This window comes from Sphaerodactylus townsendi, linkage group LG03 (genome assembly GCF_021028975.2).
Source record: "Sphaerodactylus townsendi isolate TG3544 linkage group LG03, MPM_Stown_v2.3, whole genome shotgun sequence".
In the NCBI taxonomy this organism is placed as follows: domain Eukaryota; kingdom Metazoa; phylum Chordata; class Lepidosauria; order Squamata; family Sphaerodactylidae; genus Sphaerodactylus; species Sphaerodactylus townsendi.
Genome location: NC_059427.1, coordinates 98,459,869 through 98,476,490, shown reverse-complemented (window position 1 = coordinate 98,476,490; position 16,622 = coordinate 98,459,869). Strand labels below are relative to the sequence as shown.

Sequence of the window (16,622 nt, the reverse complement as noted above, 5' to 3'; positions counted from 1 at the left end):
ACCTCACAGGGTGTTTGTTGTGAGGGGGGAAGGGCAAGGAGATTGTAAGCCCCTTTGAGTCTCCTACAGGAGAGAAAGGGGGGATATAAATCCAAACTCTTCTTCTCTTCTTTACTTCTATCCCTCTCTTCCCCAGTTTGCAGCATCTCCATTTGTACAACATAAACACATATTTGCTTTGTATAGACAAGCAAGCAGGGTTGTATTATTAATGAGGCTGACTAGGCTGAAGACTAAGGGTCCCACTGGGACTAAGAATCCATCTTTTTTTTTGCTGAGGCATTGTTAACAGCACCCGAGGGCTCCAGCCTTTCTGGCAGGTGTTGACTGAGTGACCATTCAAGGTGGTTGAGAGCAAGTTGCAAGGCACACTCATAGTCAGCTGAGGTTTGTTTTGAGTCAAGGTGGTGGGGAGACAATGGGTCAATAGCACGCTAGCATCAGGGTTGGGACATCATGCCGGCTCCTCCTTATTATACCTCGATGAGCAATAGTCTAGTCATGACCTTGATCACGTGTGAGTAAAATTTGAGTAAAATTCTTCAGGAGACCCTCAAAATGGATATAGGGCTATGTGCTGTGGTCTAGTACCTACTGTACCAGGTCCATGCTCTCAATTGTAGTGGAGAGAAAGACTGACATGCCAGAGAGGGCCTGAAGTACCTGAAAGCCCAGGGGCCCGGTCATGAGTTGATACAGCCTTGCAAGTGAACACAGTACCAACATAAAGCACAAAATGCAAGTAAATAGGATCCACTATTACTTATATAGATCCAGAGGCCACTGAGAAATAGCAATGTTAGGGGAAATGTCACAAAAAGTACCAGGACAATTTTCTTTGGCATAAACCTCTGCTAACTAGTCTTGTTGGAAGACTCCACTGAGGCATTTAGATTGCTTAATTTCACCATTCACTAATTCACCTCATGCAACTATGAGAAGCAAAGTGTAAGTTCCAGTTTAAGGTCTTTTCCAAAGTTTCCCAGAAATGACCAATTGTCATTACATATTAAATATATTTTTAAAAGAGCAGATTTGGTTTGGATTTTCAATAGTTAATATCTAAATCTACATATTTCGGAAGTGGAAGTAAGTGCCTGACTACTGAATGAACTAGATTAGCACACTGTTACATTTATCAGTAGATTGTAAACATAGTCTGATTAGTATATGTTGTGATGTGACATTACCCCATGGGTCAGTAATAACCCAGTACACTTATCAGGAAAGGGTTGCTGCCACAGGAAAGGGTTGCTGACCCCACTCCTTCTGCCTCTAAAAGCACATGAAAGAAGAAGCACTGCACAATGGGATCAGGATGATGTTTTCAGTGGAAGGCGTGGATGGAGCTTCTGAATACAGAGACAAGGTTTTAAGGGGGTGGAAGAAGGGGACAATTCTGCCTGCAGCATACAGCAGGTGCAAACACATCTATAGCCACATCTCATGGTTTGAACAATTAAGCATCCTTGTTCCTTTAAGTTGTCATAGTGACTAGCTGGACTTTTTGCAGATCTGAACTAGCACAATTTTTTTTCTTCTGAACTGGCACAAAAACAATTTACTTTTCTTCTTATCTTTTTAAAATCCACACACTATTGTAAGGTTTTCATTTCATAGAGTCCATCACATATTCTAACCCAAGGTTGTCCTGACAGCTATGGTGACACCTTCATTTTCTACCTGCTTAGGAACTGCTGCTATTTCCCTCCCAGCGATCCCACGTGAATCCATCTCTATTGATAGGTTGCAAAAGAGACTGAAAATTTGGGAGCTGTGGCCCATCAAACTTGATTTTCTAGACCTTCTGTCATCTCTTCAATGCCACATGTATTGCTTGGTATGTTCTCAGAGCAGTTGTGTTTCAGAGATAATTGAATGCTGGGAATTACTTAAGCTCATCCTTGTCCTGCTGATTGAAGGGGGGAGCTGGGAGGAGCAAAGATGAGATGCTATAAAAGCTAATGGCCTGGAACAGATGTGAAAGGGGCTCCTTAATACATTTATTGAAACAGCTGCTCTTATGGAGGGGCAGTAACCAGATCTATAAATTGTACAATATGAATTACTAGAGCTTGGCAATGCATCCTGTTAATTCCCAATCCCACTGTTTTCACTAAGCCATGATTGAGACATTCTCACCATATCCAGCACTTCACTGTTCCTGTGCCTGACACCATACTACAAAGTACACAATACTGTACTACAAACCATGGTTGCCATTTAATATAACACCACCTCCTCCCTCTGCTCTGGATCCTGGAATTATGTCCCTGCCTCATAAAGGATAGCAACATTAGTAATGCACTTGTCATGAATTCCACCAAAGAATACTGGGAAGTGTGGTATGGTGGAAAAGTAAATAATTCTGTTGGAGATCCCCAGATAAAAGAAGTAGAAAATATAAGGCCAGGATAAAAAGAAAAATTGGGGGGGGGGGGGATTGAAATATGTAAAATTCTAAGTTATATTTCTACTTGCACCATCTGGAACTTAGCATATCCATTGAACCATTTGTCATCTTTATGATTTATCCTATTATATAAAGGGCTAGCCATGGTGGTGATGACTCACTTCCAGCCAACTGCCACACACACACAGCTTGGGGGTGAGGTTCACACAGAATGGGTAAAAAAACAATACAAAACAGTGGAATGTGGAGGTTACTCACTCTCTCACAGGCTCGCCCTTCTCCCCCACTGCTGAATAATTACAGTCACTATACTATCTGCAGCTGCAGGCGCAGGCGTCGGCTGCTCCACATGGGACAATCATGACTGCTGGTGGCTGCAACTGCACTGCTGACTGTTGTGTAGCAATACAGGCATCTAGGAAGAGGAGCAGGCATCCAGGAATAGGAAGAAAAGAAGGAAGGAGTGGGTGACATGGGGCTGAAAGGGAAGGAAAGGCAGGAGGGATTGCCCCCCCCCCCTTAGAAAGTGCCATTAACCCTTGTGTGCTGATGCAGGTGTTTGGGAAGGGGGGGAGGAGGAAGAGGAGGAGGAGGAGGGAGCTGGTGATGTGGTGCCAAGGGGGGAGGAAAGGTAGCAGGTGGATGCCGTTAACCCACCAAAAGTTTTCTAAAGCCTGTTGTATTTTTTTTGTATAATGCGATTTAGTGCTAGTAAATATATAAATGTCTTAAAAGAACATTTACACATTTATTTCTTTATTTCGTTTATCATTTCTCCCCAGCTTCCATCATTCTCCTCTATTTTAACCTCCCAACAACTCTGTGAGATAGGTTAGGCTGAAAGTATGTAACTGGCCCAAGCAAGGTTCCATGGCAGAATAGGGATTCGAACCTAGGTCCTAGTTTGACATACTAATGCCTACACCACTCTGGCTGTTACAAGAACATAAGAAGAGCTCTGCCAATTCACACTATCTAGTCCAGCATCTTGTTGGCAGCAAACCAGTTTGCCCTGGAGGACCAGCAACCGGACAGAGGCCAACTCTTAAATACAGTATCATCATCGTACACTTTCCTTTTGCTATTAAGTTGCAGCCTACTTATGGTAAACCTGTAGGGTTTTCAAGGCAAGATAATTTCAGAGGTGGTTTGCCATTGCCTGACTTTACACCCTGCTTAGCTTCTGAGATCTGATGAGACTGGGCTAGCCTGGGCTATCCAAATGAGGGCATCATACACATTACAGTATGTTAATTATGGACAAAATTAGTCACTTTTAAATAATAATTATATCCTTGAAAATCCTGCATCCACAGGCATTATTAATCTCTAACGTTGTAGATTATCTTACAGAAAATGTTAATATTACACATTTCGAGTGAAATCAGCCTTGTCATTTCACGCACTTCAAAAAAGAAGAGATTTCACATGAGGTTTTCCAAAATCCTAAAGCAATCCTAAAAGAATATTTGGAAAACAAATCCTCAGGAAAAAATGCTGCCCTTCTTCCCCCAATCACCCCTACAAGACCTTCACATTAGTACCTCAGGCCACTTCACATAACTATAGTTGACACTGATTTCTGTGAGGGAAATTTTTTTCCTGTAAAACTGTCTTATTAGTACACTAACCTCTTTTCACACCTCCCATACAAAAATAGCTGTTGTCTTTCACGATCACCCTTGCATATATCATGGACAATGTTCCCACTGGTGTTGTGATGGTATAGCCACACTAAGGCCTTATATATTTTTTTTCATAATATTCATAAAGTCACTGTGGGCCCTACCATGGTGGGAAGGAGTATCCAGGACAGAGAGGGCACAATGTTTTTTATGCATCTATTAAAGTCAGAGTCTTCTACTTCCCTGGGTGGGGAAAAGTCCAATCCTCAGGGACATTTGTGTTGCACATTTGAGAAAGGCAGTCTTAGGCCGTTTTTGCACGGCAGAATGGCACCTGGGTGGACCCAGGATCTCATGCACCGGGTCAATTTTGTCCCGGTCTGTGCTTCTGCATGGATCTCTGCTTCTGCTCCTGCTCTGCTCCTGCTGTTTCTGCACGGGCACAGGGTTTTTTCATTTGCCCCACTATCTATTTCACACATGCGTGGACAACCTCTGTTTCTTGCATTCTGATTGGCTGCTTGTTGTGTCACACAAATGGCATCATTCTCCCCCATTCCCCCCTCACTTTCACGGAGGGAGAGATAGTGGATTTAGAAAGTAAAGGGGGGGTAGGGGGGGAAGAGTGGAGAGCAACAAAGTATGCCTTTCCCAGGCAGGATGAGAAGAAAGTGTGTGAGTGGGGGGCAGCAGTCCTTCTGCAAAGGCTACAATGAAAGACTCCATTTAGGAGAGGAGGAGGGAATCCTTTTATGCTGATGATAGCTGGGAAGCTGCGATTGCTTTCATGCTTGCCTAGGACCAGGATTGACTCCTTTTGCTCCAGCTGCCTCTTCCCCTCTCTGCCCCCCATCTGTAAATCTCCCCCCTTTCCTCCAACAGACGGATTTTTGCCACTGAGGCTCAGCAAAGGGTGTTAACCCTTCAGAACACACAAGGCTGGAGAGAGCAGGGACCTCTTAGCAACTCCTGCCTTGGGGATGAGTGAGTGAGGAAGGCGGGAGGGAGAGAGACTCCTGCTCACCACATTCCTGCAATGCAGAAAGAGAGGCATAATATTGTTGCTCGCATTCCTGGCTCACACTATCGGCACGGAAAGTGTTGGGCAAGCCAGAATGGCGAGGTGGGAAAAATACAATAGTTCTGCCCCGGATCTGCTCCTGTGGTTTTTACACAGCAGCGGGGTCATGCAGGGGTATTTAAAAAGTACCACCTTGCTAGCGATTTTTGAAATTCACAGAGCAAAGGCAATACTGTGGGGCGGCTCCAGTGCTACACCTGGGCAGACACGCTGCAGCTCCAGAAGCCAAGCGGAATTCTCGACTGCACAGGTATATTTCCCGTGCTCACGCAGGTGCAATTCTGCCATGCAAAAATGGCTTTAGAAAGCATACTCTAACTAGCACTAAAAAATTATTTCTCAGAAACTATGAATAGTGAATGTTTTCCAGGGGCATTCTCGGTACCTGAATACTCTCCAAATAGTGAATGTTTGTAAATATCCAAATGCTATTTGATATCTTATCATTGTTATTTTGTAATATTTGACAGCTAACATGCAGTGACATTTAATATTCCATAGTATTTCTAGCTGATACACAGTTGTTCTCACAGTGGCTTTTCAACTTTTTATTTCCATGGAACGTTTTCCACATTCACCTCTGCTAAGAGCTTCTGAGTGTCTGCCATAGTGTTCTGGGACATGTTCTGGGTCTGCAGTTCACACAGTGAAAATGTTGGGACTCATACTGAGCTTTGTGAATTAAGAATGTATTTTAGAATACATACCCAACATTCCCTTGTGGTTGCATATTACAGAAGATCAGTAGCAGGAGGCCAGCTGTTTGTCAGCTGTTCTTCCTATTGAGGATCCCCTGAAAGCTTCCAAAGAATCAGGAGCTTCTTGGAAAACAGTTCCAAAACCCATATCATATTTGCACTACGTGATAGATAAGTGATAGTGTTTAACATTAAATAGTATTTGATTGTTAACATGTAATTGTATTTAGGGTTTCATAGCTGAAAGCTTATTTGATTTCATATTTTGAAGCATGCCAGAAGCGAAACAAACAAGTGATGCTACCAGCATTCACATGTGAATTTTGAGGCAAAATGATCCAAGTATAGTTTCCTGTTCTGTTCAGAAATTTCTTCCTTTGAACTTTGAATAGTCACGGGGGGTGGGGTGGGGAGCTGATTATTTGTAAGTATGCTTCTCAACTTCAGTTCTGATTGAATGTTTAGCAACTGAAACAGAAGGTGACATGGAACAGCCTCACTTACCTGCAAGACCAGTTTCAGCCCTCCAAGGTATCTAGGCACTCAACAGTCATCCTCAGAGCCTGACTGGTGAGGCGACAGTCTCCCAACTCTCAGAGGGGTTTCTCACAATTTCCCTTCAATACACAGTTGGTCAATTTGGGAAATCCCACCAAGAGGTCCAGTACTCATTACTTCCCCTCTGAGCTGCCATTAAAGATTCTGCCTAGTGCTTGCAATCCCAGTACCTAGAAATTGTTTACCACAGACAATTGTTTACTGTACTCCTGGGGAAATATCAGCCTAGCAATCAACCACCTCTCGTTTTCTATGACCCATTTTAGACAGCTTGTTCAAAGGGTGAAGGTCTATGGCATGGGGCACAACTACCAGGGTTTAGAAAGGGGATTGGTTCCCTTTTTCTTTGAAAAGGAAAAGTCCAGAACCTACTCTGCGCAGCAAAGGACTGAGCAGAGCATGCAACAAAAATGCAATGCAGAGCAATGCAATCCTCTGTGCCTCAGCCCTACACATGCCCTATCTAGTTTGTTCTAAGGTAGTCTGTTGAAACTTAAAAGTTGCAGCATTCTAAAAAGCTTTGCATTATCTTGGAGTCTTTTTCTAAACTGCTCTTTGCCTTCCCCATCAAGATGGAGCCAAATTTGACCCTGTTGCTCCCTCAGTGCCAACAGAATGTATCTCTTCTGCCTGCCCACCACTCTGTGGGTTAAATCTTTTCTTCCTGAGAGTTCCCACATGTCAAGTCTTTGTCACTGTCTAATTTTTAGATTCCAGCTAAGGTACAAGATGGCCACTTTATTACCTTCAGGGGGGACTTTCATTTGCATTTGTAAAGCTTGGATAGATGGGTACATGACAAAACAATAGACAGGATGGGTAATACTTGGGAGCAATTAACTTCCCCCTTCCCTCCTGTCTTCTTCAAAAGGGTGGGGGAAATCTTTTTAAAAACAAGTGTGACAGAAGGTAAAGACAGATAGCTTAGATTGGTATTGTTTGTCCTTTACCTCATTACCATGTTTGCTAAATTGGTATATAAAATTCATATACTTTATATCAAAGATGTGTGCCTCCTAGAGGCAAAGGGTTCTTCCTCGCAGTAATGATTCTCCATGGCATTCTTGTTGCAAGCCTTTGGGGAATGCCTCATGCCAGCCTTTGTATCTCTTTTTAGCAAAATACTCACCAACCCAAGCACTTACCTTGACAGATGAAGCATCTGATGTGGAAGTGATTGCTCTGTACACGCACTACTTCCCCTTTACAGGTGTCTCCACAGCGATAGCACTGAATGATGGTGGGACGGCCTCCAGAGTTGTATGGATTTTGTTGAAAAGGAACTGCTGGCAGAAAGGAAAGGTAATATTTGTCAGCATGCCAGACAAAGGATTTGAACAACCCATCAGAGCCACCAATATGCTGGATCTACTAACTATATTTGTTCTTTTTGGAGATGTGCCACTGATAAGTGTCCTAACCAGAGATAAGAAAAGTAGTACGCTCAAGAGTGAATAGTAGACAAAGCCTTCCATATCCAGTTCCTGTTCTAGACTCCATCTCTCTTGGAAAAAACAAAGACAAAGACAAAAGATTTTTGTGTGGGAAGATAAATGATAATGGAATCAAAGGTCATGATATGCCTTACATGTAGAATGGTCCCACATTCATACCTGGCCAAGTTGGTAGCCAGTACTGAGTAAAGTTAACTCAGAGTTTTGTATATTAAAATATCTCTGTAAGCTCTACTTGCCCCATCAAGTCTCTCATTCTATTCCTGGACCTTTCAGCAAAAAGGATCTACAGTAGCTGGGAGAGTCTGAGATAATGGGAAGCTGATCTCAACCACAGCAGACGCTAGCAGCAAGGTCCTAAGCACTGACATCTGTCGACTTAGAAGAGTGTAACTGTGCTTAGGGTTGCATTGTTATTGAAACAATAGCAAATTTCAGTGTAAAACAGATAATTACAGAAATGTTTATCTTTTGATTTTCTTAGCATTTAAATGCCAAAGAGACATGGTCTACACACACAAAATAAGAGTCTCAGTTTCACAGTTCCATAATTTTATTTATCATGAACTGGAACTCAAACATTCAGAGAAGAATTTTCTCAGTTATCCCTTCTCCCTCTGCACCCATCCATATGTGTATAAATGAATACTGTGTAAAGTCACATGTTGGTGCTACTTGAGTCAACGGACTCAAAGCTGCTTGAAAACACAGGACATCTTGGTAAGCATTGCCCTTCCAAAGATGTACATCCTCAAAGGTATAGTCACATCATAAATCATGGATAATTTGACCAAATTCTTGGAATTCTCCAAGGAAACAGTTGACATGCTCCTGAGCTCTTTCAAACTAGGTAGTAGATTGAAGAGAGTCCTTGGAGAGAAAGGCTCTTGTTTTAAATCCTCTGAGCACTTTGCAAAGTAAAGACTTCCTCCTACATCTGTTTATCTTTTGTACTTGCTCAGCAAAATCGTCTATTCTGTTGACCATGGAGGGCCTTTCTAGATAACTCCACACACATTTTAGTGTGAATCCCTTTTACTCTAGTGCTAAAGAGAGGGAGTACACAGCTTTTGAAACACTATTAAGAACATTAAAAAGATTTATGAAGCAGCAGGACAAGCACATATCTTGGAGAGAATTGTGCCATTGATCAACTGTGATGGCACAGGCATTAACTAACTGGTGCCTGTAACAATACAGTCTAAAAAGTAATAGCAATTGAATCAGAAGCCTGTACTGTTCTATGACATACAACTAATGTGATTACTAGAATAATTACATATGTCCACAGTAGAAGTGCTTCATTACAGAAAGATAGCTAGATCCCCTACAACAAGTATGGAGTAACTGCACATGTATTATGTGTAGGTAGATTTGCCTTTAAAGGGCCTAAGACTTCATTTCATTGCAGAGTAAAAACTACATATCACTTGTACCTCAGGTATATATTTCTGAGTCTTTCAAAAGTGTATTTCTTTTGTGTTTCCTATGAAGAAATGGGATCCAGAGCATATGGGATTACATATCTTTTATCTGACTACCTTTGTTGTAATGAACTATTCCAGGTTCTTAAATGTGTTACTGATTGGCTAGGGAAGGAAAGGGATAGTTTGAATTTGACCAGCTAAATCAATTATTTTGGAGTCTGAGATACCAGGGAATGGATGGCCATTGGGTTAGCACTGCCTCCTGCTTTCTCTCTACAGCACCATTTAATTTTCCAGTAAGCGAAACTGACCCTATAAAGATGTCCTGAAATGTCCCTTCAGGAACATGTGCAACAGGAAACTATATTGACAGGGAGCTAGGACTTCTGCAATAATGCTTAGCAAGGATAAATAAAAGGGCCACACCAGTCACAGGACATTAAAAAAAATAAGGCCAAAGTGGATGGTGCAAAAATAGGTAATAAATATATATTATTATTCAGGTAAATTCCTTATGTATTTCAACCAAGAGTCTCCTTCAGGGGAATCTATTAGCCTTGCAATAGTTTTTCAAAAACGAGCTATTTATTTATTGAGATTTATACCCTGCCCTGCATGTTATAAGTGCACTAGCCCTAAGGCTTTACATAATAGCACCAAAGTTGCACTACAATGGGTGAGGCAGAACATTCCAGAAGAAGTGTACCTTAAGAAAAGATTTGAATGTTACAAAATTTAGAAAGGCAGTTCCAAGAATATGACTTCATTTCTTATTCAAATTGTGTGAGCCATATCCTCAAATTTCTTCAATGGTTTCCCATCTCCTTTTGTATCCATCACAAACCCTTTGCCCTTGACTTGTTCTATTCCCTTTTGCCTTTTCCTGTCCCTACTTTAATTCTTGTTCATCCATTTCAACCAAATGCAGCCTTTTGCTGCTCTCATAAACGATACTGGCCATCCTCTTCCCATTTTGCCTAGAACCTCTTTTGTCTTGAACTCCATCACAGAACATTTCCACAATATTATCTTTCTCTCTCCCTTCGAACCTCTTCTCTAAACCCATGCGTTAAAAAAACTATTTGCTGAAATAAAAATCTGTGTAAAATGCATTTGTTTACAATCCTAAATTGATACCCATGACTTTCCCATCTCCTTGGTGATTTCCACAGTGTCAGAATTCAGGCTATAAGTTCCCTGGGGCAGGTACTGGTTTATTTTCTTAAGGAACATTATCCAATGCCATGTTGGTTGCGGGCATTTCATTGTTTATTAAAGAGATGCTAGAAGTTATTGCTACAAAGAAAACTTTATTTAAATAAGATAGCATCACTAGATTTCAGTGAGATTTCACTGGAGCCAGAGTTACTGAACAGCAGTGAGCAAGGTTTCTTCCTCAAAGAACAAAGAATCCTCAAAGAACAAAGAATCCACCAGACATTTAGATAGATCTAAGCCACTTCATAGCCTTTTGAAATGACAAGTGGTCTGATTCAAGGAATTAATCATCATTTAAACAAACAACTTATACCAAAAAAAATTCTGCGTTGGATAATTTATCCATGAATTATTATAAGTTTCTAGTCTCTAGGGGAAATTTCTTGGTGTCCATAGCAACCTGTCACCAAGCCTATGAGCTCACAGCCTGCAAATATTCTGAGAATTGGGAAGGGAAGGGAATGTGATAGGATGGGTTAGTAAATTAAATGATAGTAAGGAAGCCCATGGCCATGATTCTTATCTCACTACAAATTCCCTGGAAAGGAACAGGGTGTCTGCAAAAGCAACTGAAGACTTTGCAAGATCAGCAAGGCTCTATCCAGAATCTCTCTCTCTCTCTCTCTCTCTCTCTCTGTGTGTGTGTGTATGTGTGTGTGTGTGTGTGTGTGTGTGTGTGTGTGTGTGTGTGTGTGAGAGAGAGAGAGAGAGAGAGAGAGAGAGAGTGTTCCATACCCCTTTCTCCTTATCGGGCCTAGATGCCTCCTGGAATTTTTCCTTACATACGTGTTTACTTTGTGTCCTTCTGCCCCTAATTGTCTTTCAGAAGCTGCCTATTTCCTCATCCCTGCATGGCAAGTGTTACACATGGCATTACCCCTTAGAGGGACAGATGATCAGGGCAAAGCTCATTATGCCAAAATAATCCTGTAATAATGTAAGTAGCATTAGGAAACTTGTGGGCAGAAATATAGCAATTAGGGGGAAAGGGGGCAGGGAAAACCACATGGAATGCCTTAATCTCACACTGCTTCATTCCTGCCTGAAGCTGACATGCTTACTTAGCAAGAAATTAAAGCCAAGTTCACCTCATTGTCATTAATGCATTAGTGCACTCTTGGCAATGATGCAAAGGGTTACTTGGGACAGAGTTCTCTTGGTTGTAATCCCAGCAACTTGTAGCCAGAATAGTTGGGCCAGTGGAGTTTAATACATCTTCCACATCTTCCTACCCTGTCTTAACTCATCCATGTTCCTACTACCTAATAAGTCAAAAGAGAAGAATAGAAGAAAGGGGAACTCTGCAAACAAACAAACTAATCTGCTTCAGTTGGTTCCTCCAGTTTATTAGCAGGGATACGACATCTTTAGGCAACAGTTGGGACCTCCCATTCATTAACTTCTCACTGACAGTTCCATCAAACGTGGTTTCCCAGTGCCAAGCAATGCCAAGTAATCCTCAGTCCAGCCCACAAAATCTAGAATGATAGACTGTTGCCACTGTACTGGCAATTTTCAGATAGCCACCAAGGGAATGGGCAGATTCATGGAGAAGGCCAATTATGACCATGGTTTCGTGCAGACTTTATTGCCAGTATATGGCTGACTTCTCAAAGAGTCTGGTTTTGGTAGCATCCCCAATATGAACGTAATGTATCTTCCAGCCTTCAGGTTGACCCTAGACATGAATTGTAGAATTTCTGTTTTAACTTAATATGTTCAAGAGTTGGAGAGATATCACAAGAACTGATCAATTAAAATTCTTTTTCACTGTCTCCTCACCTATGCCATGGAAGAAATATACTGGAAATGTGGGGTTCTTCTCTGTTTAGTCGAGTCCGAGTCTTGGATACTCTGTAAACTAGTCCCCTCCATGCTTCCCTGTTTGCCACAACTACTTTCAATTGGTTGATGTTCATGCCCATGTCCCTCCTAATGGTTTCCAACCAATGAGTCATTGGCCTACCCTGTTCCCCTTTACCACTGACCATTCCAAGTACCATCTCTTTTTCCAATGAATTTGCCCTCATCACATGTCTGAAGTAGGTCAGCTTCTATCTAGTGATTGTGGGGTTCACTGTGGTTTAATCACTATTGAATGACAACCATCCTGGGCCCTGTCCACTCCCTCCCCTTTTTTGGCCTTTAGATCGGGCGCCTGTTTTTAAACAACTTTTAAACAACTTTTGTTGTTTTAACTTATTTAATGTTAATAACTGCTGCTTAAGTTTTAATGGATCTAAGTTTTATGTTGTGTTGGTTGCTGTCTTGGAGAACAGCTATGTTGTGAGCCGCCTCGAGCCCTTTGGGGGTGAGGCGGCCTATAAATTTGACAGACAGACAGACAGACAGACAGACAGACAGACAGACAGACAGACAGACAGACAGACAGACAGACAGACAGACAGACAGAGAGAGAGAGAGAGAGAGAGAGAGAGAGAGAGAGAGAGAGATAGGTAGATAGGTAGATAGGTAGATAAATAAACCCATTTTTCACTGCAGAGAAGGCCTTGTAGGCCTGCATTTTCCAAGCACAGAAGCAGTATAAAGTATATAGAGATGCAGGATTTAGCAGATGGCACACACTTTTTCTCACATCAGGTCTTGACTTTACAAAAGTAGAACGTAGAGGCAACAAGCAAAAACCTGAAGATTTCTGGTTGATGCTTGGCCATCAAAGATGTCACTTCCACATCGGTTGTCATTATGGTGTTATTCACATACGTTTGAACAAATACCTTCCCAGCAAGCCCTTCTGTGCACTTATCTCCTTCATGCCCAATACTTGCTGTGTTCCATCTTAGAGGCAGCTGTGATAGTTGGAGGAACAATCTATGCCTGGTAAACACTTTACACCATTGGGAGACAGAAAGACTGTCTAAAGGATGCAATGGATTGCTGCCACATGTTCAAAAATATTACACCACAGGCCTGGTAGCATTACATTGTGTAGCATCACTATTAGCATCACTATTGGTGAGATATGCTCTCTGTGCAATTGATACTTTGAAAATGTGGAAAACAGAGAACATATCTCACCAATAGTGTGTCTAAAAGCACTTGTTGCGATGTTACACTGTGTGTAACAATGGCTTCAGCCCCTCTATTCTGAAGGGGTTGTTAACCTGTAATTGCAGGGATTCCTGTGGTAGTTTACTGTGCCCTGCTGCATTTGCAAATTTTTATTATTCAGTAAGTGAATTTTTTATATTTGTTACAAATAATAGGATGTGGAAAGTTAACACTACTCTGTGTCAAGAACTATTGCAGCTTTACTTATTACCAAAGGGGGGGTTTCTCGGGTTCAACCCCCCCATTGCATATCCGAAGCCCCCCCCCCCCCCCCGTTTGTGGATTTTTTGTATTTTAAAGTGTGTTTTCGGTTTTTGGTGTGCAGGGAGCGCAGTTTTTAGGCTAGCAGCACCATAATTTCAGGGTATCGTCAGGTGAAGTTTGGCTCAGGGGGTCCAAAGTTATGGACCCCCAAAAGGGGTGCCCCATCCCCCATTGTTTCCGATGGGAGCTAATGGTAGATGGGGCTACCCTTTTGAGGGTCCATATCTTTGGACCCCCTGAATCAAACTTCACTAAACCTGGGTGGTATCATCAGGAGAGTCTCCTGCTGATACCACCCAGGTTTGGTGAAGTTTGGTTCAGGGGATCCAAAGTTATGGACTCCTCACAAGGTGCCCCCCATCCCCCCCATTGTTTCCAATGGAAGCTAATAGAAGATTGGGGCTACACCTTTGAAGGCCCATAACTTTAGACCCCCTGAATCAAACTTCACCAAACCTGGGTGATATCATCAGGAGAGTCTCCTAAAGATACCCTGAAAGTTTGGTGCTGGTAGCTTAACAACTGTACCTCTGACAGCAGACACCCCCACAAATTTCCCCAGATTCTCTTTTTAAATCCACCTCCTTCGGCATGGATTTAAAGGGAGAATCTGAGGTCCCCAGGTTAAACACTGAAAGTTATGCTGTTTCAGAGTGGGGGAGAATCCCCCCCCAAAGAGCATCACTTTCAATGTTGTTTTAACTAGGGACCCCAGATTCTCCCTTTAAGGTAGATTTAAAAGGAGAATCTGGGCTCCCTAGTTGAAACACCATTGGAAGCGATACAGTTTGGGGGTGGATTCCAGCATCACAGCAGCCGCCCATGGGGGGGGGGGGGCACAAACCTCAGATTTTGCACCGGGCTCCATTTTCCCTAGGTACCCCTCTGCCTGGAGGGGAGGGAGAAGGGACTGCCGGCTGCCAGCTGGGAGCCCAGCCAGTGGGGGGTGGGTAGGCTGGGGGGGCAGAGAAGTCTGCCATCCCTTGCCTCAGAGAGCTGCTTTTATAAGCACTGAGGCTGGGGGCGGGGCTTGGGGAGGCGGGGCCACACCCCCAGAACCCCCCCATAAAAATCTATACCTACGTCACTGCTTATTACAACTGCTACAGCAAACTGTGAAATTGTACATGTACATGAACATGCATCTTTCGACTACCCAGGTACATGTTTCTAGTAATCCTGGCCCAATCACATTTTTGAGACATGTACATGTATATTAAAGATGCATATACATGAGGGCATTTTCTACACTTTACTTGTTTATTGGCCACTTAAATCTACCGGGATGGGGTGGGGGAAGCTGGCTGACAAGGTTCAAGAGATAGTTAATGCACCCTTGAGAGAGAGGGAGGTCACCTCAGCTTTGAAACAAATCATGGTGCATCCAAGTCTAAAAAAGCGTGCCTTGACTCAAAAGATCTAAGTATTTATGGACCTCTAAGTATCTATTGATCTCAAAGGTTCCATTCTTGAGTAAGGAGATTGAATTGGTAGTGGCTAAATAACTTAAAGTTTTTCTGAATGAAGCAAATTGTTTTGGATCCTTTCCAATCTGATATTAGAATGTGAAGCTGGGAGTTTGCTGCTCAGCCCCTTTGCCTTTGCCCTGTAAGTCCTAGGTTCTTTAATGTCTTACATGAAACTTCTGTATGAGGTCCTTTGGAAAGTTGTTACCAATATATAAATGACATTCTACTCTATTTTGTGCTTCTGGCTGATCCCAACGAGGCTGAAGAAACTCTGAACTGGTGCCTAGAAGTTGTTTTGGAGTGGATGCAGGCTAATAAATTGAAGCTTAATTCCAACAAGATGGAAGTGCTACGGGTAAGCAGGAGGTCTGATGTGGGTTTCAAGGTGTCACCTGTTCTGGATGAGGTTGTGCTCCCCTTGAAGAAACAGGTCTGTACTCTGGGGATGCTCTTGGACCCAGGACTACTGCTGGATAAGCGGGTAGCAGCTGTTGCCAGGAGTTCCTTTCATCAGGTTTGACTGATAAGCCAGTTGTGGACTTTCCTGGGCAGAAAAGATCTGACCACTGTGATGAATGGTTTGATTACATCTAGATTAGATTACTGCAATGTGCTCAGTGTGGGGCTGTCTTTGGCCAATTCCCCACGGTCAATTAATTGCATGATATTCACGCGAAATATCAAGGATTCAGGAAGAACTCCCCACTGCCTGATAGATGAAAAAAGATTCATCCCGGTTCTGGCACTCATTCTTCCTTTTATCCTGCGTCTTTGCCGAACCTGCTTGAAGTACTACTTTTTCAAAAAAACATGTCTTTGATCTAGTTTGGAGGGGAGGATTGGGGGTCTAATCTTGGTTCAAATTTCCTGCCATGGAGTGTGACGCAAATGCCTTACAACCAATCAGTGCAGGCGGTGCTGTTCTCGCAAGAGCACGAGAGCACAAGAACCAACCAGAAAGTTGGGCGGGGGAGATGTGATGACGTGCTGATGTTCTGACGTCATAATGTTAGCACGTTTTTGCGGGAGAAAAAAAAGGTCCCGCCCCCAACATGTCATGACAGCCAATCAGAAGCCAATCACGTGGTACTAGGGATTGTTACAATTCTTGAATCCGAGATAGGCCTAGATGTCTTCACTGGAAACATGCTACAGTGGGGAGGTTGAAACCCCGATGAAAAGATGCAGTTTATTTTCATACTTGGTTTGATCTAGATTGAATTTCCTGGTGGGGATTCAGCCTTTGAAAAGTTTTTGGAAACTTCAACTGATACAGCATGCTGTAACCAAGATGTTGACTGGAGTGGACACAGGGTTCGTATCACTCCAGTCCAGTCTTGGCC

At 42.6% G+C, this 16,622-nt stretch overlaps 1 protein-coding gene across 13 annotated transcripts in view; it reads right to left on the bottom strand.

The window, feature by feature from the left end:
* Positions 1-16,622, bottom strand: part of ABLIM3 (actin binding LIM protein family member 3) — a 181,503-nt gene that overhangs the window by 75,541 nt on the left and 89,340 nt on the right. For 12 of the 13 annotated variants that reach the window (XM_048488644.1, XM_048488638.1, XM_048488641.1 and 9 more), the window contains exon 2: positions 7,521-7,661. In XM_048488644.1, coding sequence (XP_048344601.1) covers positions 7,521-7,661 — 141 coding nt within the window. The remainder of the gene's footprint in view (positions 1-7,520; positions 7,662-16,622) is intronic. The other variant, XM_048488639.1, reaches the window with a different exon arrangement.